This window comes from Centropristis striata, chromosome 10 (genome assembly GCF_030273125.1).
Source record: "Centropristis striata isolate RG_2023a ecotype Rhode Island chromosome 10, C.striata_1.0, whole genome shotgun sequence".
Classification (NCBI taxonomy): Eukaryota; Metazoa; Chordata; class Actinopteri; order Perciformes; family Serranidae; genus Centropristis; species Centropristis striata.
The window spans coordinates 39,546,167-39,573,636 of NC_081526.1; the positions used below are offsets into that span (position 1 = coordinate 39,546,167).

Sequence of the window (27,470 nt, forward strand, 5' to 3'; positions counted from 1 at the left end):
CCAACCATAACGACAGAATAGACCCTTCATCAACACCAACCATAACGACAGAATAGACCCTTCATCATCACCAACCATAACGACAGAATAGACCCTTCATCAACACCAACCATAACGACAGAATAGACCCTTCATCATCACCAACCATAACGACAGAATAGACCCTTCATCATCACCAACCATAACGACAGAATAGACCCTTCATCAACACCAACCATAACGACAGAATAGACTCTTCATCATCACCAACCATAACAACAGAATAGACCCTTCATCAACACCAACCATAACGACAGAATAGACCCTTCATCAACACCAACCATAACGACAGAATAGACCCTTCATCAACACCAACCATAACGACAGAATAGACCCTTCATCATCACCAACCATAACGACAGAATAGACCCTTCATCATCACCAACCATAACGACAGAATAGACCCTTCATCATCACCAACCATAACGACAGAATAGACCCTTCATCATCACCAACCATAACGACAGAATAGACCCTTCATCATCACCAACCATAACGACAGAATAGACCCTTCATCAACACCAACCATAACGACAGAATAGACCCTTCATCATCACCAACCATAACGACAGAATAGACCCTTCATCAACACCAACCATAACGACACGTATGATCGTTTGTCCAAAGTGACTCACAGACACACGTGATTATACCAACACGTACGGTGCACAGTTGTAGAAAAAAGCTGCAGTTTCTGAGAATTTAGGCTACAAAACCACTGAGCTAGGTACAGAGCAAAAACTTCCTGGTGAGGCGTTATAAAAGACAGTTTAAACAGTACATCAATGTACATCAATGTACATAAATGTACATAAATGCCGGAAATGAAGTAGTTAGAAGGGTGACCTGACTACCGTAGGTTACGTTAAAGAAGTTAAAGTTGTTTACTTGTGTCGTCACACGAGACATGAACCTCTTTCTACTGGGTGACAGTCTGCTGTTTGTGGTGAAGAATGGTCAGTAGATGACCAGATGATGTTGCCTTGAAGAGGTGCTTTATTTCTTATGTAACAGCCCTTTTTCACCATTGTTACTGTCTCATTTCCCAAAACAATGCCAGACGCCACATTCACAGGTTACCACACGGCTGCATGTCTTAAAGGGGGAGGTAACATCAGTAATGGAGAAGGAGAACTTGGGAGTTTTCCCTTTTGTCAAGAATCCAAAACAGTTCTTCCTGATGGGACTGTTGAACATGAACACATTCCAGATGTTGGTGCTGAGATGCTGCATGTGGAGCAGCCATGCTTCCTGCAGCTCTCTGTGTTTTAGCTCAGTGTTGTGCTTCTTTCTGACTCTTGGTGCATCAGTCTAGTGGATGTTGGAACAAATCAAGTAGTTGCAGCATGTTTAAAACATAGAAAATACTAATACAGGACCCATCATTCTATACCTTCATTGGTTAAGGTGAACACCTGCTGTGGTCTATCAGCTGATCAGAGGCTTTGTGTTTTCTCTGTGAATCTGTAATAAAAACCACTTGGCAACAGGTTTTCCTTCGGGGACGTCCTCCCCACAGGAAGTGAGCTGCTGAATAAAGGAGCGGGTGGTTGACAGCTTCATAGAGCACTTCCTCTGTGGGGACTGGGAAGGAAAGGCTGAGGGATTTTTCTTTCTTTCCTGAAGACGAACAGTTCTCCCACGGCCGGCTGCAGAGCTGAAGCCTCAGCAGCTCAGTGACCACCTCACTACAGACAGGAGAGGTTAGAGAGGGCAGACTGATTATCATTTTATATTCATAGCTTTGGTGTGAGTTGGGAGAGTCCTATTAGTGTGAGGCAGCGTGCTCTTCCTCCTCCTCCTCCTCCTCCTCCTCCTCCTCCTCCTCCTCCTCCCGCTGCAGAGCGTTAGGAGGACAGAGCAGCCGGAGGCGTCTGAGCTCTAACAGGACTGACGGGGACCTGTCCCGTTAAACTCTGCAGAGAAGAGCAGCAAACTAAAGATATCAGCAAATGATCTCCTCTCAGCCAGCAGAGCAGAGTCTACTGGAGCATCTGGAGCCATGTTGTTAATAATTTAGAGTTTTGTTGCTTCTTCCTCCAACTGTTCAGATATATTTGGGTTTAGAGTCAGATCTCAAACAGGAGTTAAGAATGAGGGTTCAGTGAGTCTTATGTGGATAAACATTACAGCTATTATAGCTCATTATGAAAATATGAAGACCTGATATTTTATCTAATTATTTTTTTTGCATTATTGTCATTTTTCCTTGGAGAGTTTAGGATTTTTTATGAACTTTCGTGTGATTTTAGTCAGGATCTCTACCAAACAAATATTTTTCTTCTGTTAATAGAAATGTAGGCCGGGACATCGCTGCACCACAATACTTGACTCAGGATGGTGTTTTGAATGCTGCACCTCTTGTGAATTCAGATTAACTGTTCCGCCCTCACCTGCACTACAACCTTCACTCATGCATCACATTCTTTATCATCTTCGTGGAGCTTTTCATTGAAGCCATTTTTTGTTTACGCTGATTAAAATATCAAAACCCAATACCCGTGTTTTCTGCTGCACCATTCCATTTCCAAGTAGAAATAGTCTAGATCAATGTTTCCCTTTTCTTCTTACCCCCCAGTTCACAATAGGATATATCTATAAATGACAAGAAGAGCAAATGTGTGCATAAATAAATGTTCCTGACCTTTTTTACTGCCAATCCTGCATCACCTCGCATTATCTTGAAGAAGTAATAGGATAGGATATATCTATAACCGGCCAATTTAAAGGCCTGGATGTCAGGTCAGTCTGTCTATGTGATGAACATCTTTACCAACTGTAGAAAGACTTTTCAGTCCAACACTGTGTCCCGGTAATAAAAAGTGACCTGCTTCTGCACTCTGAAAATTGGCTCAGATTGGTGGACTGTCAGTGAAGCCAGTCTGGTGTCAGACTGCAGGTCTGAACATGGAGTCTAGTGGCTGCAGGTCTGAACATGGAGTCTAGTGGCTGCAGGTCTGAACATGGAGTCTAGTGACTGCAGGTCTGAACATCAGGTCTAGTGGCTGCAGGTCTGAACATGGAGTCTAGTGGCTGCAGGTCTGAACATGGAGTCTAGTGGCTGCAGGTCTGAACATGGAGTCTAGTGGCTGCAGGTCTGAACATGGAGTCTAGTGGCTGCAGGTCTGAACATGGAGTCTAGTGGCTGCAGGTCTGAACATGGAGTCTAGTGGCTGCAGGTCTGAACATGGAGTCTAGTGGCTGCAGGTCTGAACATGGAGTCTAGTGGCTGCAGGTCTGAACATCAGGTCTAGTGGCTCTCAGACTGAAGTTCCCCCAGAACATCCTCAGATACTCAGCAGCAACAAACACATCTTTCTTTATGCTGTTGAGGTTCTGAGGAAAGTACCGACATCAGAGCCAAGGACTCTGTCCCCTGATGAGACACAGGAAGGAGTGTTGGCTGCTAATACGACACATAATGAAAGTCTGTGAAGGGCCGAGCCCTTAAACTGCAGAAATGTTATTAGAGACGTCCAGAGGGAGAGTTTCTGACCTGCTGCTAGCAGAGAGCCTCATTAGCCTCTCCCAGCCTTATTACAGCAACATGTGCTGGTTAGCATGACAGAGTTGTCTTCTTGTTGTGCTCTCAGATTTACATGCCTTCAGTCCCCACCCACCATTGTTCTGAGGTTTGGATAGCTGCTGCTGCTGCTGCAGACCACCCAGACTTTATATCTGACCTGACCCCCCCCCCACACCTCCCACACCTCCCACACCTCCCACCGCTTCAAAGAGACCAGGTCCAGACGTCACGCCGCTGAGGAAGCGGAGCACGCTAACATTAGCATGAGCTAACGCTAACATTAGCATGAGTGACGGAGCTCCCTCTGACCTACGGGGATCACTGGATGTGATGTGGTGTGTTTGGATCAAAGCTGGACGTTTCTGAAGACGCTGCAGGAGAAAACCTTTGATACATTTATAAACTGTTCTCTTGCATTTCAAAGTGATTCACAGGTGACTAGAAAACTTCTAAGGTAGCAGAAATCATGACGGAATGAAACATGACTGACTTCTGCACAAAAACAGTGCAAATAATACAGAAGGTTGAAATGTGAATCAGAATGACAGTCCTCATGAAATGAAATAACAGATAAAAATAGTACAAGATGAAATCAAACAGCAGCCATTAAACATTCAAAGCAACAGTCAGGATAAAATAGCAGGTTTTAAATTTATGCACAAAGCTGTCAACAGTGGTTCCAAGGGCTCAGAGCATGAAAGTTAAAATCTGCAGAAACAAATGTTTGGTTAGATCTGCACTTTAAAACATCCAGAGGGCTCAGCAGAGATGCTCCTGGTAGACAGGATTTACTGCTGAAAACTGTTTGTCAGCAAAGAAAACAATATTTTGTAGTCATGTCGGGAACTTTTTATGGCATGTTTCACTTTATGTCATTTTATGGACAAAATATAAGTTAGGTTATTTAATAGTATATTCCTCAGTTGCAGCCTTAGTTTACACACATTTCGGGACAAGGAACGCGTTAAATATTGCTGTTTGTATAATGTTTTGTGATTTTTAATGCTGATGATTGTTAGCAGAGATCCTGACGATATCTCGTGAGTTTTCTTAGTGTTTGATAATAATAATAATAATAAATAACAGTCACACTGACATGTTGAATGTGTGAACGGTAATAAAAGATTCAGAATGCTGCGGCTGGTAATCTGTTTCTGACAGGGATTATGCAAATTAGGTTATCAGAGTTTAAACACAAAACTAAATATATTATAATATATACGCTTATAATGAATGTTAAAGGTGAAACTTTTCTCACATTGACTCAGATTTATAATAAGTTGATATCAGCCCAAGATGTGGTTTTGTTTCTTCTAATCAGATAATAATCAGGCTGTATCCAGCAGGCTGCTGCAGCTTTGTGCAGCATCATATAATGTAAAGTAGCTGACCCTGCAGGTTTTAATATCAAATTATAGTTCAGCCTCAGTGGACGGGCTATTAAATGGTTTAAAAGCACAACAGAATAATTCCTAAATGTCATCACAGGACAGCAGGAAGTTGTTCTGGCTCTTGACTTCTTGTTTTGCGGCTGAAAACAATCTTAAAGCAGAAACACAGCAGAGCTGCTGTTTGACACCATGAACCAAACTGAAAGTCTTTATCTGTGAGATGTTGGAACAAACGGATTCAGTGAGAAACATTAATGCCATTTATGTAAACTGGTTAAATCTTTATAATATTAAGAATATTTTTCCCATACATGTGTTTTATATATCAAATATATATTACAGCTGCCTGCTAAATGTGATTGATTCAAACCATGAGAAGTAAAATCTTATAGTAGTGACTGAATAATTGACTTTTTTTGTTTTATTCTCATAACAAACTACCAAACTAACGGCAGTGGAAACACATAAAGGGATTCTTCAGCCTCAACTCTTGACTAACAGTGTCTTAATATCACTTTTCACATCAGCAGGAGACAAAATCACATTCTGCAACCATCCAAACAGTTGTTGAGATATTTACATTAACATCCCCAGCAGAGCATTTCATTACAAGAGGCTCATTTATTAGAGATGGCAAAACTATGATTGTTAATAGTGTGAACATCTAAATGCAGTATAAAGTCGTCATGATTTATTGTTCAACCTTCACCCAAATAAATCATTGCAACAAAGAGTGGGAGCTCCAAGCAGGACCAGACTGAACACGCCTCCAGCTAAATCACAGGGACACAGAACATGCAGTCAAAAACATGTTAGACCACCTTTTTCTTCATTTTATTATTCATTTTAATACCTGGTACAACTAAAGGTTCATTGGTTCGGACAAATATAATGATAACAACAAAATATCTGATAAGAGTTTAATTTAAGAGCTGATATCTAGACATTTAAAATGTTTTTTTTTATAATAACCAAAATAATAATAAATAAAACCATGTTAAATGTCTAGATATCAGCTCTTAAATTAAACTCTTATCAGATATTTTTTTGTTATCGTTATATTTGTCCAAACACATGAACCTTTAGTTGTACCAGGCATTAAAATGAATAATAAAATGAAGAAAACAAGGATGGTCTAATCATTTTTTCCATTATTGTATATAAAGACTTTCCTTTACAACCAGAGCTGACTCTGCTTCAGTTTCACTGCTGAAGTTCTTCTTGGTCGTCGTGTTATGAGTCGTGGTGTTTCAGTCTCCACAGCGTTTAGGGGCGTTTCCTGTGCAGATTAACAGTTATGATCAAGTGGATTCATCATTCATCACAGAGCAGATTTACATGGTTATGATAATGGAGTTGACTTCTCTTATTGTTTCCTCTTAACAGAAAATATGAGGAACCATCAGAGAGATGTAAGAGAATGTGGCTGCAGTATAAAAGTTATATGTTAGTCAGAGCTGCTGTATGTGTGTCAGTAGTAACCATCATGAGTGTGTCAGTAGTAACCATCATGAGTGTGTCAGTAGTAAACATCATGAGTGTGTCAGTAGTAACCATCATGAGTGTGTCAGTAGTAAACATCATGAGTGTGTCAGTAGTAAACATCATGAGTGTGTCAGTAGTAAACATCATGAGTGTGTCAGTAGTAACCATCATGAGTGTGTCAGTAGTAAACATCATGAGTGTGTCAGTAGTAAACATCATGAGTGTGTCAGTAGTAAATATCATGAGTGTGTCAGTAGTAACCATCATGAGTGTGTCAGTAGTAACCATCATGAGTGTGTCAGTAGTAACCATCATGAGTGTGTCAGTAGTAAACATCATGAGTGTGTCAGTAGTAAATATCATGAGTGTGTCAGTAGTAAACATCATGAGTGTGTCAGTAGTAACCATCATGAGTGTGTCAGTAGTAAACATCATGAGTGTGTCAGTAGTAAATATCATGAGTGTGTCAGTAGTAAACATCATGAGTGTGTCAGTAGTAAATATCATGAGTGTGTCAGTAGTAAACATCATGAGTGTGTCAGTAGTAACCATCATGAGTGTGTCAGTAGTAAACATCATGAGTGTGTCAGTAGTAAACATCATGAGTGTGTCAGTAGTAAATATCATGAGTGTGTCAGTAGTAACCATCATGAGTGTGTCAGTAGTAAATATCATGAGTGTGTCAGTAGTAACCATCATGAGTGTGTCAGTAGTAACCATCATGAGTGTGTCAGTAGTAAATATCATGAGTGTGTCAGTAGTAACCATCATGAGTGTGTCAGTAGTAACCATCATGAGTGTGTCAGTAGTAAACATCATGAGTGTGTCAGTAGTAACCATCATGAGTGTGTCAGTAGTAAATATCATGAGTGTGTCAGTAGTAACCATCATGAGTGTGTCAGTAGTAAATATCATGAGTGTGTCAGTAGTAAACATCATGAGTGTGTCAGTAGTAACCATCATGAGTGTGTCAGTAGTAACCATCATGAGTGTGTCAGTAGTAACCATCATGAGTGTGTCAGTAGTAACCATCATGAGTGTGTCAGTAGTAACCATCATGAGTGTGCCAGTAGTAACCATCATGAGTGTGTCAGTAGTAAATATCATGAGTGTGTCAGTAGTAAACATCATGAGTGTGTCAGTAGTAAATATCATGAGTGTGTCAGTAGTAAACATCATGAGTGTGTCAGTAGTAAACATCATGAGTGTGTCAGTAGTAAATATCATGAGTGTGTCAGTAGTAACCATCATGAGTGTGTCAGTAGTAAACATCATGAGTGTGTCAGTAGTAAACATCATGAGTGTGTCAGTAGTAACCATCATGAGTGTGTCAGTAGTAACCATCATGAGTGTGTCAGTAGTAACCATCATGAGTGTGTCAGTAGTAACCATCATGAGTGTGTCAGTAGTGTGTCAGTAGTAACCATCATGGCGTCCTCCTCTCTGCAGCGTGTCGTCCTGATGAATTATGGATGGGAGATAAGAGCCTGGAGTCTCTAACCTCTCTGTGTTCCACTGACCCACATCTGCAGCCTTATTTTACATTTAATCATCATGTTTACATTGGTAGCAGTGCTTTAAATATTTGCTCATAATATAATATTAAAGTAGCAGTTTCAGCCTGGGAGGAAGTGAACATAATGTAACTGTCAGTGTTTAACTTCCCTCTTCTCTCAGCATTTAATCCCTCCTCTACAATCTAAAAGACAGTGTGGGCTCAAAAAACAAAGAGAAAATTATTCTGACGTTTCTAACAGGAAAAGCCAAAGAAAACAGCAGGTCAAACTCTGTTCAATGTCTTTTGCATCAAGTTTAACTGGAATTCTTTTCTGTTGAGTTGCTGCATCAACTTTCATTGAATGTCGTCTGTTGGAGTTTAAACTGCTCCACTAAGGAGTTAAGAGACGAGTCGCTGGGACAAATATGTCTTTTTAATTAACATTTTGCCCCATTGGTGAGAGTTTTCTCCCTTTTCAATAGCTCCTTGTTGAATAAAATGATGTAGAATCATGCAACAGAATGCCCGGGGCCAGTAAACTGCAAACTTCATAGAAAATAGAAAGAAGCTCATTCAGCTGTTTTTTAATGAGGAGTGTGTTAGCAGTTAGCAGCCAGCTGGAGTGTTGCACCAACTGGTCCTGGGAGCAGTAACTACAACTCATATCCAAATGCATATGCAGTCTTTTTAATCCATGTTTACAGACATGCAGATACATTTTATGTTTCTGATATTTGGCAGGTTTTCCTGCTAGTCTTTGATAACTGTTACTGGCCTACTTTGCAAAATGTGAGATAAAGAATAATGAAATTAATTGAATATTTTGAAATATCCCTTTTCCCCTGTTTCACCGTGTTAATGGTCATTAAAATCATGGCTAGATTGGTCTGAGTAAAAACATCTGCACATTAATGAGATTTAGGAGTAAAGTGTGAAGTTTTTTATTCTGGTTCTATTGATTCTCTGACTCTCCTGTTGGTCTGAACTCCAGAGAGACAGCTGGAGGATCAGAGTTACTTGGAAGAACTTTAATCACACACATATTTATGCACATGCACTTCTGTCGTTTATTGCAAAAACATTCTCAACTAAAAGTGGTTTGAAAATCTCAGTTAAACGTCACAAACATGATCAACATCAACATGTTCAAAGATCAACGAGAGTCTCAGAACTCTGTGTCTGAAGTCATAAATAACAAGCAAAGATTTTCTTTATCTGTTTTATTAAATATTTTCTTCTGTGTCTTCCAGAGATCATGGGAGTCTGTTGACATCCGACTGGGCTACTAGCAGAAGGAAACCCGTGACCAGAACACACAGAGACAGAACCAACATGGCCGCCCATCGGATCAGAGCCACCACCACCAACAACGCTTCTCTCCCTCGCTGCAAGTCCGAGGGGACGCTCATCGACCTCAGCGACGGCGTGTCGGAGGCCAGTCTGAGCGATGTCAAAGGTCAGCTGCTCTAAATGCAACCCACCCTCTGAACCCAACGGGCTGTTTCAGGGCCTCTTTTTACATTTTACTCACTGTGCCCTTGATTCACTGCAATATAGAAATAAAAGTCCTGCAGCTCTATGGAATCAGCACATCGTGGCTAGAAGTGGGAACAGCTCAAACATTTTTTGTGTGCAGAATAACAGTTATGATGACCTAAATTATTAAAAATTGTAAACAGATTTTCAGTGAAATCATGGCTTCACAGTGTAGCTGAGCAGCGCAGAATTTTATGTTTTTAACAGGATCTGGTTAGTATGTTACATTTTAAATTAGAAATGTAGAATAAAGTGATTTTTCACAATTTAAGGCTTTGTTTTGGTCACTTTTTCAAATGGAAACCTTTGTAACCTCTGATCTATTCAAGGACTGATGGAAAGTTCAAGTTTTGACGATAAATCCTGCATTTTTTTCAAGTGAACATAAGTTTCAGAGGGTTCAAAGGAAGGGGTGCCTCTTTAATGCAAACTATATGATGCATATTGATATATATATATAGATGATATTGCAGGGACAGACTGAGAAAAGACCGCACATATCTGTGCTCTTTGTGTTTGTTGATAAGAAAGTGAGCCCTGTCTGGTTATAGAGAGTTGAAACTCTACTGTAAGTAGTTTCTACTTTGTTTTTCTATCTGTCCCTTCAAGAAACGCAAACAGCAGGAGCAGATGAATTAGTGAACAGACTTTCAGTTTTCTCCCCATCTGAGCTGAGACAGATTAGGCTGCTGTCTGTGCTCTACTTAGTTGAAGCATCTGGTAGTGACAGACCATCGCTGCATGGGATAGTCTGTACTTTTAAAAGATGCATAACGATGACATCCTTGCAAACAGTGCACTTCTTTTGTTATTCTTATTGATGGTTTTTTTGTAGGCTTTATAAATATGATTCTATCCTGTTTTTGTTCCTTAAGTATTCGTGCAAGACAAAAGCTCTGACTGTGCCGCCCCCGAGGCAGTATTTAAAAAGGTTTTTCAGGAGAAAGCAGTGCATGCTGGTCCCACCCCTCACAACATGGATCTGATAAAGGAGCACTGGAATTAATTAGCTTAAAAAAAAACACAGATTGCCCTTATTTGATGCCATCAGAAAAATGATGCACTAATCCGTACTTGGCTGTGTTCTGTGTGTTCCAGTGCCTTCTCCCAGTGCCTTACGACTGGACGCCACCGCCTCCTTCGGCACTGCCAGGGAAGTCGTTGCCATTAAGGACTACTGCCCAAACAGCTTCACCACCCTCAAGTTCTCTAAAGGGGACCGCCTCTACGTCCTGGACTCGTCGGGAGGAGAGTGGTGGTACGCCCACAACAACACAGAGATGGGTTACATCCCCGCCGCCTACGTGGAGCCCATAAACTTCAGAGACTCGTCCTTCAGCGACAGCGGGATGATTGACACTGTGGGAGACTGTAACGAGGAGGCAGCCAAAGAAATCGACCTCCTCGGAGAGTGGGCTGGGGTGATCCTGAAACCGACCACCTTCCAAAACGGAAATCCTTTTGCAACCACCCATACCTCTACAAACCCTTTCCTGAACGGGGGTCCTCAGAGTTCACTTGATCAGAACAGTAATGAGAAATCAGTTGACCTCCTTTTGTTTGATACGCTGACTCCATCAGTGCCCAACTCCACCAGCAGCACCACCAGCAATGGTTTTGGCAGTGGCGTCTTTAACCCTCTCAGTCCCTCTGTAGGGTCGGGGCAAACGTTGCGCAGGGATAACCCGTTTTTTAGAAGCAAGCGGTCCTACAGTCTGTCTGAGCTGTCCATCCTGCAGGCCCAGTCCGACGCCCCTCAAGCCTCCTCTGGTTTCTTCGGGGGCCTGAAAGCACCAGCGCCAGAGCAGTTCCAGAGCAGGGAGGACTTCCGGACTGCATGGCTCAGTCACCGCAAGCTAGCCAGGTCCTGTCATGACCTGGACTCGCTGGGTCAGAACCCAGGCTGGGGCCAGACTCAGCCAGTGGAGACCAACATCGTCTGTCGGCTGGACAGCTCAGGAGGGGCCGTCCAGCTTCCGGACACCAACATCAGCATCCACATACCTGAGGGCCACGTGGTCCCGGGGGACACCCAGCAGATCTCCATCAAAGCTCTGCTCGACCCGCCGCTGGAGCTAAACAACGACCGCTGCACCACAGTCAGCCCTGTGGTGGAGATCAAACTCAGCAACATGGAGACCAAAACCACCATCACCCTGGAGATGAAAGTGTCTGTCGTTGTGAAAATGGAGAGCAGGGAGACGACAGAAGTCCTTTGTGTCAGGAGTGACTGTAAAGAGGGACCCTACACCCCCATTCCTCAGGCGTACATGTACGGGGACACCGTCCAGGTGTGCCTGGATAACCTGGAGCCGTGCATGTATGTGTGTGTTGTGGCTCAGTCCCAGTCCCTGACTCCAGACTCCACAGTCTGGGAGCATGTGGTTAAAAAGATCACCTTAGGAGTCTATGGTCCCAAGCACATTCACCCATCCTTCAAGACAGTCGTGGCCATGTTTGGCCACGACTGTGCGCCAAAGTCATTATTGGTGAGTGAGGGAGGCAAACAGGCCGCTCCGTCAGTGGTGCTGCAGCTCTGGGGCAAACACCAGTTCGTGTTGTCCAAACCGCAGGACCTCCGCGTTGGAGTTTACTCCAACATGGCCAACTATGAGGTCAAGGCTAGCGACCAGGCCAGAGTGGTCCGAGGCTTCCAGGTCAAACTGGGCAAAGTCAGCAGGCTCGTTTACATCATCGCCTCGCGCAACTCCGAAGACGTTTCTGATTTCACCTTAAGGATCCAGATCAAAGACGACCAAGATTGTATACTGGCTCAGTTTTGTGTCCAGACGCCAACACCCCCACCCAAAGCAGGCCCAAAGACATCAGTGCAACGGCGTTTCCTGAAGAAGAAGGAAGTGGGCAAGATCGTCTTGTCTCCTCTTGCCATCGCCACCAAGTACCCTGTTTTTCAGGACCGGAGAATAAATAACCTGAAGTTTGGAAAGTTAATCAAAACTGTCATCCGACAAACGAAAAATCAGTACCTGCTGGAGTACAAGAAAGGAGACTTTGTAGCTCTGTTGAGTGAGGAGAAGATCAAGCTGAAGGGTCAACTGTGGACAAAAGAGTGGTACATTGGATATTATCAGGGCAAAATGGGATTTGTTCATGCGAAGAATGTGCTGGTGGTTGGCAAAGTTAAGCCCATTTACTTCAGCGGGCCCGACCTCACAACTTCATTGTTACTGGAGCAGATACTGAAGCCCTGCAAGTTCCTCACATACATCTACGCCTCCGTAAGAACTATACTGATGGAGAACATCGGCAACTGGCGAGCGTTCGCCGATGCACTCGGATACGTCAACCTGCCTTTGACGCACTTTTGTCGCGCGGAGCTGGACAGCGAGCCTGAGAGGGTTGCATCCGTGCTGGAGAAGCTGAAGGAGGACTGCAACAATGCGGACAGCAAAGAGCGAAAGTCCTTCCAGAAAGAACTCCTGACGGTAAGTTACAGCCTTGGCATCCTCCTCTCTGTTGCAGTGATGAAGCATTTTCTCCAAGTCGTTGATTTGAGAACATGCAAATGATCCTTCCCTGTTTTAAATTGCCAGTCTCAGTTGCGTCCTTTGTCCTTCACGTGTCAAAATATATCGTCATGTGTTTCTGTCTCTCCCCTCCCGGTTGGTGATTTCTCTCTCAGAGCAGTTTCTTCCTTTGTCCTGTTATCTTCCTACAGCTGCTTTAGGCTTCTGGCTTTAGGCTAAGGTCCAGGCTGCTAATTCTGCTGGGAGTGCAGTCAATAACTGCTGTGTAGGCACCGAGGTCTAATCTGGAGCTGAGGAGCTGTGGAGGGCAGAAAGAATAGTTTGTAACTCATGCAACAGCATGAGGACAGAGTTAGTGTGCAGAGAGTTCACTATGCTGCTGTTATAAATCCTGCAGGCTGCATAATGTTCTGTCTTTATGTACATATGAATCAAAGCCTTCGTGGGGGGTGCAGAGAAACAGACAAACATTCCTAAATGACTTTACACTGTGAATATAATTACAGTGTAAAGTCTTGTTAGAAATGTGACCACAGCTAAATGCAGTGCACCATTATTATGTACAGTGAAGGTGTATCTTATTATAGATATATATTATGCTCCTTTTAAGGTGCATACTTGTATTTTTGAGATTCTACTCAAACATGTTTTCATGCTTAAATACAGTAGTGTTCAATATAATATCAGTCCAATGTGACTAACCAGATTAATCCAGGTTTTTAGTATATTTTTATTGCTACATGGTAAACAAGGTACCAGTAGGTGCAGTAGATTCCCAGTAAACCAACCAGACCAGCAGTGGTGATATGCAGCTCTTAAGGCTGAGACATTGGACAATTAGTTGAAAGGGGCGTGTTAAAAAATATTTAGTTTCTTTTACTTTACTTGTAGTGGAGTACTTTCACAGTATGGTATTAGTACTTTTACTTCGTTAAGGTATCTGAATATTTTTTCACCACTGTTATCATGCTCAGATTAACAGAACTATCATCGCTGTAGTTTCCAGAGAGCATTCAGCGTTTTCTTTTCTAATTAGGATATCAGACAGAAGTCTGGTTTTACTCGTGCCGTTCTAATAAAAGAACAGATGTGTGTGATGGAGCAGATGAAGAGTCTGTTCATGCCTCATGCCTTTTTCAGTTTATTCAGCTTTTCTTCAGAAGAGGACAAAGTGCTGAGCTGTGTTAGCTGTGAGGGAGCTAGCTTAACTCTTTAGTCCGCTCCAGGTCTGTTAGTGGCTTCAACTGTCCTTCAGGCAGTCAGAGCAGCAGATCATCATCCTGAGAGTCCACACAGTGAACACCCTATCATATCTGTTAGGGATTCATAAAATACATGTCTGACTCATGCTTACATATACCTTTTCATTTTAATTTGTATGTTCTGTGTTTGATGTGTGTGTGTCTGTTTGAACTAGTGCTGCTGAGCCTCCTGCTGCCTTTACACCACTATTATCCTGCTCTAGTCTCTGTCAGGATATTATCCTCCTCTAGTCTCTGTCAGGATATTATCCTCCTCTAGTCTCTGTCAGGATATTATCCTGCTCTAGTCTCTGTCAGGATATTATCCTGCTCTAGTCTCTGTCAGGATATTATCCTCCTCTAGTCTCTGTCAGGATATTATCCTGCTCTAGTCTCTGTCAGGATATTATCCTGCTCTAGTCTCTGTCAGGATATTATCCTGCTCTAGTCTCTGTCAGGATATTATCCTCCTCTAGTCTCTGTCAGGATATTATCCTGCTCTAGTCTCTGTCAGGATATTATCCTCCTCTAGTCTCTGTCAGGATATTATCCTCCTCTAGTCTCTGTCAGGATATTATCCTGCTCTAGTCTCTGTCAGGATATTATCCTCCTCTAGTCTCTGTCAGGATATTATCCTGCTCTAGTCTCTGTCAGGATATTATCCTCCTCTAGTCTCTGTCAGGATATTATCCTCCTCTAGTCTCTGTCAGGATATTATCCTGCTCTAGTCTCTGTCGGGATATTATCCTCCTCTAGTCTCTGTCAGGATATTATCCTCCTCTAGTCTCTGTCAGGATATTATCCTCCTCTAGTCTCTGTCAGGATATTATCCTCCTCTAGTCTCTGTCAGGATATTATCCTCCTCTAGTCTCTGTCAGGATATTATCCTCCTCTAGTCTCTGTCAGGATATTATCCTCCTCTAGTCTCTGTCAGGATATTATCCTCCTCTAGTCTCTGTCAGGATATTATCCTCCTCTAGTCTCTGTCAGGATATTATCCTGCTCTAGTCTCTGTCAGGATATTATCCTCCTCTAGTCTCTGTCAGGATATTATCCTCCTCTAGTCTCTGTCAGGATATTATCCTCCTCTAGTCTCTGTCAGGATATTATCCTCCTCTAGTCTCTGTCAGGATATTATCCTCCTCTAGTCTCTGTCAGGATATTATCCTCCTCTAGTCTCTGTCAGGATATTATCCTGCTCTAGTCTCTGTCAGGATATTATCCTCCTCTAGTCTCTGTCAGGATATTATCCTGCTCTAGTCTCTGTCAGGATATTATCCTCCTCTAGTCTCTGTCGGGATATTATCCTCCTCTAGTCTCTGTCAGGATATTATCCTGCTCTAGTCTCTGTCAGGATATTATCCTGCTCTAGTCTCTGTCAGGATATTATCCTCCTCTAGTCTCTGTCAGGATATTATCCTGCTCTAGTCTCTGTCAGGATATTATCCTGCTCTAGTCTCTGTCAGGATATTATCCTCCTCTAGTCTCTGTCAGGATATTATCCTGCTCTAGTCTCTGTCAGGATATTATCCTGCTCTAGTCTCTGTCAGGATATTATCCTCCTCTAGTCTCTGTCAGGATATTATCCTCCTCTAGTCTCTGTCAGGATATTATCCTCCTCTAGTCTCTGTCAGGATATTATCCTGCTCTAGTCTCTGTCAGGATATTATCCTCCTCTAGTCTCTGTCAGGATATTATCCTGCTCTAGTCTCTGTCAGGATATTATCCTGCTCTAGTCTCTGTCAGGATATTATCCTCCTCTAGTCTCTGTCAGGATATTATCCTCCTCTAGTCTCTGTCAGGATATTATCCTCCTCTAGTCTCTGTCGGGATATTATCCTCCTCTAGTCTCTGTCAGGATATTATCCTGCTCTAGTCTCTGTCAGGATATTATCCTGCTCTAGTCTCTGTCAGGATATTATCCTGCTCTAGTCTCTGTCAGGATATTATCCTCCTCTAGTCTCTGTCAGGATATTATCCTCCTCTAGTCTCTGTCAGGATATTATCCTCCTCTAGTCTCTGTCAGGATATTATCCTGCTCTAGTCTCTGTCAGGATATTATCCTCCTCTAGTCTCTGTCGGGATATTATCCTCCTCTAGTCTCTGTCAGGATATTATCCTGCTCTAGTCTCTGTCAGGATATTATCCTCCTCTAGTCTCTGTCAGGATATTATCCTGCTCTAGTCTCTGTCAGGATATTATCCTCCTCTAGTCTCTGTCAGGATATTATCCTCCTCTAGTCTCTGTCAGGATATTATCCTGCTCTAGTCTCTGTCAGGATATTATCCTCCTCTAGTCTCTGTCAGGATATTATCCTGCTCTAGTCTCTGTCAGGATATTATCCTCCTCTAGTCTCTGTCAGGATATTATCCTCCTCTAGTCTCTGTCAGGATATTATCCTGCTCTAGTCTCTGTCAGGATATTATCCTCCTCTAGTCTCTGTCAGGATATTATCCTCCTCTAGTCTCTGTCAGGATATTATCCTCCTCTAGTCTCTGTCAGGATATTATCCTGCTCTAGTCTCTGTCAGGATATTATCCTCCTCTAGTCTCTGTCAGGATATTATCCTGCTCTAGTCTCTGTCAGGATATTATCCTGCTCTAGTCTCTGTCAGGATATTATCCTCCTCTAGTCTCTGTCAGGATATTATCCTCCTCTAGTCTCTGTCAGGATATTATCCTCCTCTAGTCTCTGTCAGGATATTATCCTCCTCTAGTCTCTGTCAGGATATTATCCTGCTCTAGTCTCTGTCAGGATATTATCCTCCTCTAGTCTCTGTCAGGATATTATCCTGCTCTAGTCTCTGTCAGGATATTATCCTGCTCTAGTCTCTGTCAGGATATTATCCTCCTCTAGTCTCTGTCAGGATATTATCCTCCTCTAGTCTCTGTCAGGATATTATCCTCCTCTAGTCTCTGTCAGGATATTATCCTCCTCTAGTCTCTGTCAGGATATTATCCTGCTCTAGTCTCTGTCAGGATATTATCCTCCTCTAGTCTCTGTCAGGATATTATCCTGCTCTAGTCTCTGTCAGGATATTATCCTCCTCTAGTCTCTGTCAGGATATTATCCTGCTCTAGTCTCTGTCAGGATATTATCCTCCTCTAGTCTCTGTCAGGATATTATCCTGCTCTAGTCTCTGTCAGGATATTATCCTCCTCTAGTCTCTGTCAGGATATTATCCTCCTCTAGTCTCTGTCAGGATATTATCCTCCTCTAGTCTCTGTCAGGATATTATCCTGCTCTAGTCTCTGTCAGGATGTTATCCTGCTCTAGTCTCTGTCAGGATGTTATCCTGCTCTAGTCTCTGTCAGGATATTATCCTCCTCTAGTCTCTGTCAGGATATTATCCTCCTCTAGTCTCTGTCAGGATATTATCCTCCTCTAGTCTCTGTCAGGATATTATCCTCCTCTAGTCTCTGTCAGGATATTATCCTGCTCTAGTCTCTGTCAGGATGTTATCCTCCTCTAGTCTCTGTCAGGATATTATCCTGCTCTAGTCTCTGTCAGGATATTATCCTGCTCTAGTCTCTGTCAGGATATTATCCTCCTCTAGTCTCTGTCAGGATATTATCCTCCTCTAGTCTCTGTCAGGATATTATCCTGCTCTAGTCTCTGTCGGAGGTCACGGACGTCCTCCAGCTGCAGAAACATGGAACAGAAACACTGTAATTTACGTGAGGTTGTAAACACTAGTTAGACCCATTTATAGACGGAGAAACTGGAGTATGGAAAAGAACATAATCAAAGGTGGCGACTGAAAATATGGCCTTTGAGGGAGCTCTGTCCATTTCATCTCTGTATATCGGTCTGTTAGTGTTTCAGGATTACACCTCAACTGCCGGTTACTGTGGGGCCAAGCACGCAGCAATCCAGCTAATTTGAAATCACGAGCGACCTTTGTTTAACTGACACAAATATGCTGTTTGTTCCATGTGCAAACATCTCTTATTTGTTTTTTTTGCCCTCTGAAAAGTGGATTTTGTTGTGTGTGGGCCTCAGAGTGGAGCTGAGCGTCTGTCAGGAGGAATCAGCGTCTCTCGCTCGTCTCTCAAATTTTCTCTGTCACAAAAGAAAAATCTCTCATGATTTGTCGGTGTGTCATTTGACATGGACCGAAGTCTATTTTTAGAAGAAAGAGAAGCAAAATCAAAAGCGCTGTGGCCGCTTTCTTTGTGCTCAAATGTCTGAATGCATTGTGGTCTGCTCTGATTGTTGGGAGGGAAAGGCATATTTGTTACAAATATAGATTTTTCATTTCCATCTGTGCTGTAATTCTGCTCCTCGCACAGATCAGTGCCACCTGTGTGTTTGTGTCATGACATAAAAGATAAACAGAATATCACAACGTCCAGATGAAACATGTTGGCTTGTTGAATATGATAATAATTGGGTGCAGATGTGTACGGTCAAGCTTCTATTAATATATATGCTTTTATTAAAAGCTGCACACTATTTGAATGTTGGTTTAGAATTTGGGGGTTTTGAAGTAAAAAATGGCTTAAAATGAGCTTTAGATTGATTTAGAAAGCTACATGGGCAATGAGTGGACTGTTTTTAGTACATCTGGATGGAGCTTCATTGTTTTGTATGGTAATGCGCGGTGGTGAAAGCAGGTTTCTTTTACTGGAAAATGTTTGACAGGGACTTCATGGTGCATTCAGGTGCACTTTATAAGCTCAAAGTGTTGTTGAAAAGTACTTGTCTTCTAGAGGTGGGGGAAAAAATGGATACAACATAGTATTGTGATATTTTGCGTGGCAACATTATATCGATTCACGGCCGCCAAGTATAAACATTCAGCGTTAACGCGTCCGGCGGTGTTTAGTGTTTTTCCAGAAGTCTTCAGGAATATACTGGAGATACTGGTATCATATTACAAGATCTAAGGAATCTACAGGCATGTCCGTCAGGATATCGTGTCGGGAAGTTGGCAAAATAATGCTAGTTAGGCTTTTTAATGATTCGAAAACATTCACAGCTGTGAAGCCTTTAGTTGAGGGAAGTTTGATAAAATACTGCAACATGTTTGATATGAGTCGAGTTCAGTTTGACTGAATAGTTTGACTCATTGTGGAGAAATAAAAAGACTGAAGTGAGATGAATACACTGAGAATTTTCTCTTAATTGACAAAACAATTCTTGATTGAATTTAATCTTGTGGACACAAAATACAGTTAAACAGTTCAACAACTGTAAACAGTTAAATCACAATATATTGTTTCGCAATACTCACCACACCGCAAAATGCTTAAAATCTCAATAATATGGTATCGTGACTCAAGTATCAGGATAAAACCGTATCATGGGGCCGCTACTGTCTCCCATCTAGTTCCTCTTGTTGTTGTTGTTGTTGTTGTTGTTGTTGTTGTTGTTGTTGATGTTGTTGTTGTTGTTTAACAGTTTGTTGGGTCATGATATGACAGCTGCCACTGAAAGCTGCTTACAGTTTAAAAATAATAACAATAACAATCATGCTTCTACAGACAATGAGAGCTAAGCACTATAACACCATATAAAATATATAAAAGATATAAGGGGGAAAATGGGGTAAGAATGATAATGAATAAATAAATAAATAATAAATAAGCTACAAAACGTGGTGTTGCAGTAGAATGAGGTCGATGGTTCACAGCCCAGTGAAGTTACTGCACATTAACTGGAACACAGTAATCAGTTAATAAATCTCTACAGTCAGAAAGATGTTAGTGAGCAAGGCACAGTCAGTGCACTTCAAAAACAGAATGTGAAAATGTAAATGACAGTTTTCAGATCATAAAAGCAACAAAAAAAATGTTGAAACCAAAATCTAATGGAATCGTGACCTTAAAATCTGAAGTCATTTTGAATCATTGATCTGCAGAATCTTGACTTGTTATGAATGAGGTCACATGTCACATTTAGCTCAGTTTCAAAGTGTGTGCTTTTGGCGTTAGGTGATTATTAACTGTGTTTCCAGTGATAAATACCAGTTTGATTCAAACGTTCCCAGCAGATCCAGTTAGCAGCAGCAGGAACCAGGAACTGTCTGTCTGAAAACAAAATAAAACAGGAACACAGTGCACCCTCTGCTTTATAACTATACACGCTCATGCTTTTAGAAATATTATTAATATTTCAGATTTTCACCTTTTTCAACATCTGAAAGTACTGCATCATTAATATTTCTATTTGCTTTTAGATTGGACTATTATCTGTCCACGTATCGAAGACTTTTTGGGGATTTTCATTTTTGAAAGAAACATTTAAAAGCTATTCTTCATTCTAAATTGTTTTGGTGTGTGTTGCTTTCTCCTGAGTATAATGACACAAAAACATGTTCAAAAACTCAGGCTGATGAAGATAATACCTTGTTGTTTCATGTTGGAACTAAACTAGAAAGATAATAGTTCTCACTCACAACAAGGTTTATGAATGATCTTCAGTCAGCTGCTCATGATTCCTAGAAAGAGACTCTGTTCTGCTTCAGTTCATATTTATAATATTTGTTGGCGTTCAGCCTTTTAAAAACAACATTTTTATTCCTGCATTAGTGGAATATCAATCTAAAGCTCCATAAATAACATTTTAATGCAACCATGTGCATAAAAGAAAGCTGATTCAATAAAAAGTCTACTTCTATCCAGTGAATCTCTTCATTCTAGTTTTGTTCAAGGATTTATTTATTGTTTAAATACGAGGACAGACATTTAAAGCTTCATTTAAAGCCTCAATAGAAGCTCTGAGTGTAAAACAAAGACAGAGAACAGTCTGGTCAGCAGAGCAGTGTGAACTTTAGCAGATGTTGTTGTTTAGGATTGTTTATTTGAGTGGATCACCTAGCAACCAGTGTTGTTTCTCTCCTGTGTGACATCACAGTTAGTCTGTGAGGAAACGAGAGCTCAGATTTAAAGAGGGTTTCTCTGAAGGGATCACACATCGCACCATTGAAGCAGATGCTGAAGAACTATTTATTTTGCATTGAAATATTTTATGATTGCAACATAAACAACATTATTAGCAACATTAATTAGCACATCGGTGTGTTTCTGTGAAACATTTTGTTCCAGAAGATGAGGACTCGTCTCAGGGATCGCTGGGGAACATGATCACTGTTTACTGGACATTTACTGGTATTATGTTCAATAATTAATTCAATAACAGAGAGGAACAGAAGCTATCAGAGCTAACGAGCCTGAGAACTGTTAACGCTAACACAACAATAATCACATTGTTAATTAAAGACATGTTTGTGCCATAAACTCTATTCTAGTCATTAGTGGAACAGTTCAGATGGACGACTGATCAGCTGGCAGGACAGCTGACTATCAGTAGGTTGTCGGGTCAAATCCCTTCTTGAAACAAAAAGCATTGATCGTGGCTGTTAGTGTCTTTGGATTTAGCATTTTAAATAATGTCTCAACCCTTTAAGTTGATCTTTTATCTATATTTTGTGACGAGTCTTTGCACGAGTTGCTTTAATCTTGTTGAGGTGTAATCAGGCTGATGTGAACAGAATAATTCACAACAGTGCAACATGATCAATATTTGACTTGATGTATTGATTATGGATGTTTCAGGTGTTTCTATCAGCATCATATAGAACCAGTTGGACCTCCTGGTGGTTCTTGTTTAGAGTCGTGTTGTTGTTGTCAGGATCAGATTGTGTCTGTTGGATCTCAGGCTGCAGATGTTTCCTGCCTCATTGTTCACAAACTAAACAGAAGCTCCAGTTGGACCTGCAGGCGCCTGCAGCCGGACCACTTCCCAGCATGCTCCTTGACCCGGACACACACACACACACACACACACACACACACACACACACACACCAGTCATAGTTACTGTCACACACACTGTTTAACATCAGAGGACAGCTGCTCCACACAGGGACATTTATAATAGTAATAATCATTATATTTAATGAGTGATTCATTATTCAGCAGGGTTTTATTCAGCCAGTAGTTCTTGGTCTGTGATTTTTTTAATCTGAGCCTCAGTGAGAACACGGAGCTGTTTGCTCAGAAACCTCCTGCAGTCAGATCTAAAATGCTTCATTCACTCTCTCTTTGTGAATTCAAGTCATCGCTGCAGAAACTCTGTGTGCTTTCTCTCCTGCAGAGCTGAAATACTCTTCTCAGGGTGAGCATACCAGGGTTTGTTCTGACGGGTTCTCCTGTGTTTGCCTGCATTATAATGTGTGTATTATAATGTGAGCATTATACTGCATGGCAGGGATCCAGTGTCATGCTCAGTCAACCATCATGTGAGGAACATGTAGATAAGATCAGGGAAGTGGAAACAAACTACTGCTGTTTGTGAAAAACTTTTAGCGAAGTGAATCAACAGGCAATGATATGAAAGTGGCACCAATTAATGGTGCAAATGGTTAAAGGGAAATCCAGCTATGTGATGAATATAGTCGGTAGGAGACTTTCTGTGTTGATTAACTTATCTCATTAAATGCTGTCCTTTGCTGAGTCAGCACATATGGAGGCAAACGTTACTCTCTGTCTGTCCTCTTTTGTGTCTTTTGTTTGAGGATGTAATCTCTTTAAATAATAATCTGATAAATGATGAATTCATTCACTCAACTAATGACACCCTGGACTCTAATCACTCATAAGTGTTTGAGTAGTTGAAAACTTTCCACATATCTGTGCAAACTTAAAGGTCGTGGTTATGTCAGTGTTGTGTGCCCAATAAGAACAGTAATTGCTGATTTAAGTAAAGATTATATATATTAATATATTGTTGTTGTTGTTGCTGTTGTTGTGCAGACAGAAGAAGAGATTTCAGTTCAGGTGACACACTTTGAACGTTTTAATGTGGGAAAATGATTGTAAAATGACGTCACAGGGCAAGTCTGAACACACTCTACACACTCTACACACTCTACACACTCTACACACACTCTACACACTCTACACACACTCTACACACTCTACACACTCTACACACACTCTACACACTCTACACACTCTATCTGACATTATCTTTGTTTCAAGCTGCTGCAGATACGTTTAGGGATTTACACATAAATTAAGAATGCAAAACAAAAAGTTACCCACACCATCTCTCTCTCTCAGATGTTCAGGTTTAACAGTCAGATATCTCTCTCTCTCTCTGTCTGTCTCTCTCTCTCTATCTCTCTCTGTCTCTCTCTCTCTCTCTCCATCTCTCTCTCTCAGATGTTCAGGTTTAACAGTCAGGTATCTCTCTCTCTGCCTTCAAGACATTTTCCCACTCAACTTCTTCCCTTATCAGCACAGATTTACTATCCAGGCAATAAATACACATTTTAATGGGCAGTTGGTGAGAAAGTCATTTTAACTGCTAACTCCAGTTTTTGTTCCATTCTTCCTCCCAGTCCTCCCAGTCCTCCCAGTCCTCCCAGTCCTCCCAGTCCTTCCCTCTCCTCCTGTCACTCACCTTCTCTCTCACCTGCTTCCATCCCCCAATCAGCCCAACAGCTCATGAACTGATCCATTTTCTGCTCGTGCTCTTTTACCTTCCAGCTGTTGTTCCCTTTAGTGGTTCCTGTCTGCTGTTAATCAATGAAGTGATCCTGTCTGCTGATTGGCTCTAATCCTCACTGGCTGAGTTTAACAGTTTCCCACTGAAACGTGTTGGGTTGTCTTTAAACTCTTAATTGACTAACTCTGCAACAAGTTCTCCAACAGAACCGGCAGAAGGGTTAGATCAGGCGTGTCCAAACTATTCCACAGAGGGCCGTGTGGCTGCAGGTTTTCATTTCAACCAAGCAAAAGCACCCAGTTTGACCAATCAGCTGTCTGGAGACTGAGATCAGCTGATTAACTGAGTCCAGTCTGGTGCTGCTGCTGGTTGGAACCAAAACCTGCCGCCACACGGCCCTTTGTGGAATAGTTTGGACATGCCTGGGTTAGATTGTCAGTGTTTCAGTGCACCTGAAGGCATCGCGGCCGGCTCGCGCTACATCGGCACATTCTAAAAATAGCACACAGTACAGTCCGCATTGTAAAAAAGGTGTTTCTGTGGATTTATGTTGTAAAAGCAGTGACCTCAGGTTTAGGGCCAAACATGTCTGGCAGGGAGTTAAAAAAGACAGTTTAAACAGTAAATAAATGTAAATAAATGCCGGAAATTAGGTAGTTACAAGGTTCACGTGACTGACGCAAGTTATGTAAGTTATGTAAATTATGTAAATTATGTTAAAAAAAGTGAACCAGTGGGCGTCCTGGAGGCTCGCTGGTAGAGACGGGTTGAATCTGGCCTGAGGTCCCTTTCTGTCTGTCAATATCTAATAAAGCAGTTAAACTCCAAAAAATAATCTATATCTAATAATGTGCAACAACGTCACTTAAGTTAAAGATGGTTTACTTTTGTTGTCAGACGGGACGTGAAGCCGATCTGTGGGTGGAAGTCCTTCACTTCACTTGGCCTATTTTTGTCCTTTTTACTTTCTCCTTTATGCTCTGATTGATTAAATCACAGTGACATGTTTCATCACTAACAGAAATGTGCACAAATATTGAAAATACAATTTTAAACAAACTTTTCAAAATAATCTTTTGCAAATGCAATCTTAATTTGCCATGAAATTGCTTGGTTCAGTTTACAACCCTGAAAACTGATCTTGATACATTTACTAACAGGAGTAATGAAAAGAGGAAGAAATGCAGTTTACACTAATTAAATACTTAATAAATATTACATAATAAATATGAATCCTTCTGTTTGCTTCTGTGGGAGGAGAGAGATGTGAGACCAGCGGGGAACCTTTGTTGTATCTCAGCGCTAAAAGGGATTTTATTCCAGTCTGAGTCAGCTCTGGTCTGACCTGCTGGGTTATGTGCAGTGGATCAGTGTGGCAGCTAGAGAATAATAATAATAATAATAATAATAATAATAATAATAATAATAATAATAATAATAATATTAAGAGAGGAGAGAGACCTGCAGCAGACCTCCAGTGAGCCATCAGCTCTCTCTGCTTGTAAACAGATCTAGATTTCTAGATTCCAGCTCCTTCCTCTCTCTCTCTCTCTCTCTGTCTCTCTCTCTCTGTCTCTCTCTCTCTCTCTCTCTCTCTCTGCTTCCTCTCTCTCTCTCTCTCTCTCTCTCTCTCTCTCTCTCTCTGCTTCCTCTCTCTCTCTGTCTCTCTCTGTCTCTCTCTCTCTCTCTCTCTCTCTCTGCTTCCTCTCTCTCTCTCTCTGCTTCCTCTCTCTCTCTCTCTCTCTCTCTCTCTCTCCTCTCTCTCTGCTTCCTCTCTCTCTCTGTCTCTCTCTGTCTCTCTCTCTCTCCTCTCTCTCCTCTCTCTCTGCTTCCTCTCTCTCTCTCTCTGTCTCTCTCTCTCTCTCTCTCTCTCTCTCTCCTCTCTCTGCTTCCTCTCTCTCTCTCTCTGTCTCTCTCTGTCTCTCTCTCTCTCTCTCTCTCTCTCTCTGCTTCCTCTCTCTCTCTCTCTCTCTCTCTCTCTGCTTCCTCTCTCTCTCTCTCTCTCTCTCTCTCTCTCTCTCTCTCTCTCTCCTCTCTGAGATGGCGGAGTGTGTGTGGAGCTGAGAGGTTTTTGTTTGAAGTGTGTGTGGGGTTTTTGTAGGAAAACTTCCCTTTAGCTTTTTTCTTGTTTATGTGTTTGCTTTGTGTTTGTTTTTTTTCTAACACAGTATAGTTTTGGTGTGTGTGATTGTGTGTGGGGGAGAACTTGTGTGTGTGTCGTGTGTGCTGACTCGGCACCATGCGGTGTCCGGGGCTGCAGCGGCTGACTTTGAGCGTTTAACTCGCCGTCATGCCGTCAAGCTGGTGCCCACGGTGCCGTGCAGTGTGGAGGAGGCTGGCCTGGCTGTGGGTGAGGTGGTGGGTTATGAGTGTGTGAAGTCAGCCTCCAGATGAACGGGGCCATTGTTATTTTTTTTGGATGCTACGGCTAAGGTGAGCGAGGTGGTGGAGTCAGGTGTGGTGATTCAGGACACTTTCACTCCCGTCCTCCCTCTCGTTAGCCGGCAGCCAAGGTGATCATTTCCAACGTCCCCCCGTTTATTAAAAATGAGGATCTGATGAAGGGACTGTCTCGGTATGGTCAGTTTGTGTCACAAATAAAGATGGTGTCGCTTGGCAGTAAGTCAGCCAGGCTGAAGCATGTGGTTAGTCACCGCAGACAGTGTTCATGGTTCTTAAAGATCCAGCCCATGATCTCAACCTGTCCTTCTCTTTTAAAGTTGATGGCTACACGTACATGGTGTTCGCAACGTCAGAGACGATGAAATGTTTCGGTTGTGGAGTAGAGGGTCATCTTATCCGGTCCTGTCCGGAGAGGAGTGGGGCAGGGCAGCCGGCGGCTACCGCCGCCACCACTGCTGCCTCTACTGCTGCTGCCCGGGGCGGGGAGCCGCCGCGGGCTGCGGGGTCTGAGGCGGCTGCTGATGGAGATCCACCGCAGCCGGCCCGGTCCGGTGCTGCTGGCGGGGAGCCGCCGCAGCCGGCCCGGTCCGGTGCTTGCTGATGGAGATCCACCGCAGCCGGCCCGGTCCGGTGCTGCTGGCGGGGAACCGCTGCAGCCGGCCCGGCTTGAGGGAGCCGTTGGCGGGGAGCCGCCGCGGGTCGCTCGGTTCGGAGGTCGCTGCTGCTGGGGCTCTGTCGGCTGCGGGGCTGGAGCCTCTCCAGGTACAGGAGGCGGTCAGCGGGGGAGGGGAGGGACCCGGGGGAAACCCCCCTTATTTGGTTTTGACACATCAGCTGAGAACGATCAGGAGCGAGGTGAAATCAGTGGGTCTGGTGCGAGCCAAAAGGTAAATAATGATCACGTGACACCACAGTCTGACACAGGATTGATGAGGAGATTGGTCAATGATGATGACGATTTAAAGGTCTCACAGAAAGAAAGAATTCTGTTTCAGGGAGTAGCAACACTAAAGGGTCCAAAAGAGCAGTGTCGCCTCAGTCAGGATGGGGGACAGTGACTTTGTCCTGTCACAGGAGTCACATCTCTACACTGGCATTGAAATAAAGAGATTCTTGGAGAGAACTAAAGGTCAGAGGCTCATTACAGTAGAGGAGCATTTCCCAAACTGAGACAGTTCCTGATTTCAGCTAAATTTCTGACAAGAAAATCTGGGACGCCGACGATGTGCTGTCTGATCAGGAGATTTATAGGTTGAAGAAGTACATCGTCAGGGTTAAAGGTCAATTAAGCAGCCGTGATGATGAGGTCTAGTTTTTGCCCCTCTTTTTTTTCTGATTTGGTGTTTTTTTCTTTCTTTTCAAATCCATGAGTGATTTTAAAATCAGCACTATAAATATAAACGGAGC

General features: G+C 42.5%; 1 protein-coding gene across 1 annotated transcript in view; it reads left to right on the forward strand.

The window, feature by feature from the left end:
• The window catches only part of LOC131979136 (SH3 domain-binding protein 4), a 60,357-nt gene that overhangs the window by 17,358 nt on the left and 15,529 nt on the right, over positions 1–27,470 (forward strand). The window contains exons 2-3 of the mRNA XM_059343054.1: positions 9,190–9,395; positions 10,574–12,921. Coding sequence (XP_059199037.1) covers positions 9,272–9,395; positions 10,574–12,921 — 2,472 coding nt within the window. The 5' untranslated portion in view covers positions 9,190–9,271. The remainder of the gene's footprint in view (positions 1–9,189; positions 9,396–10,573; positions 12,922–27,470) is intronic.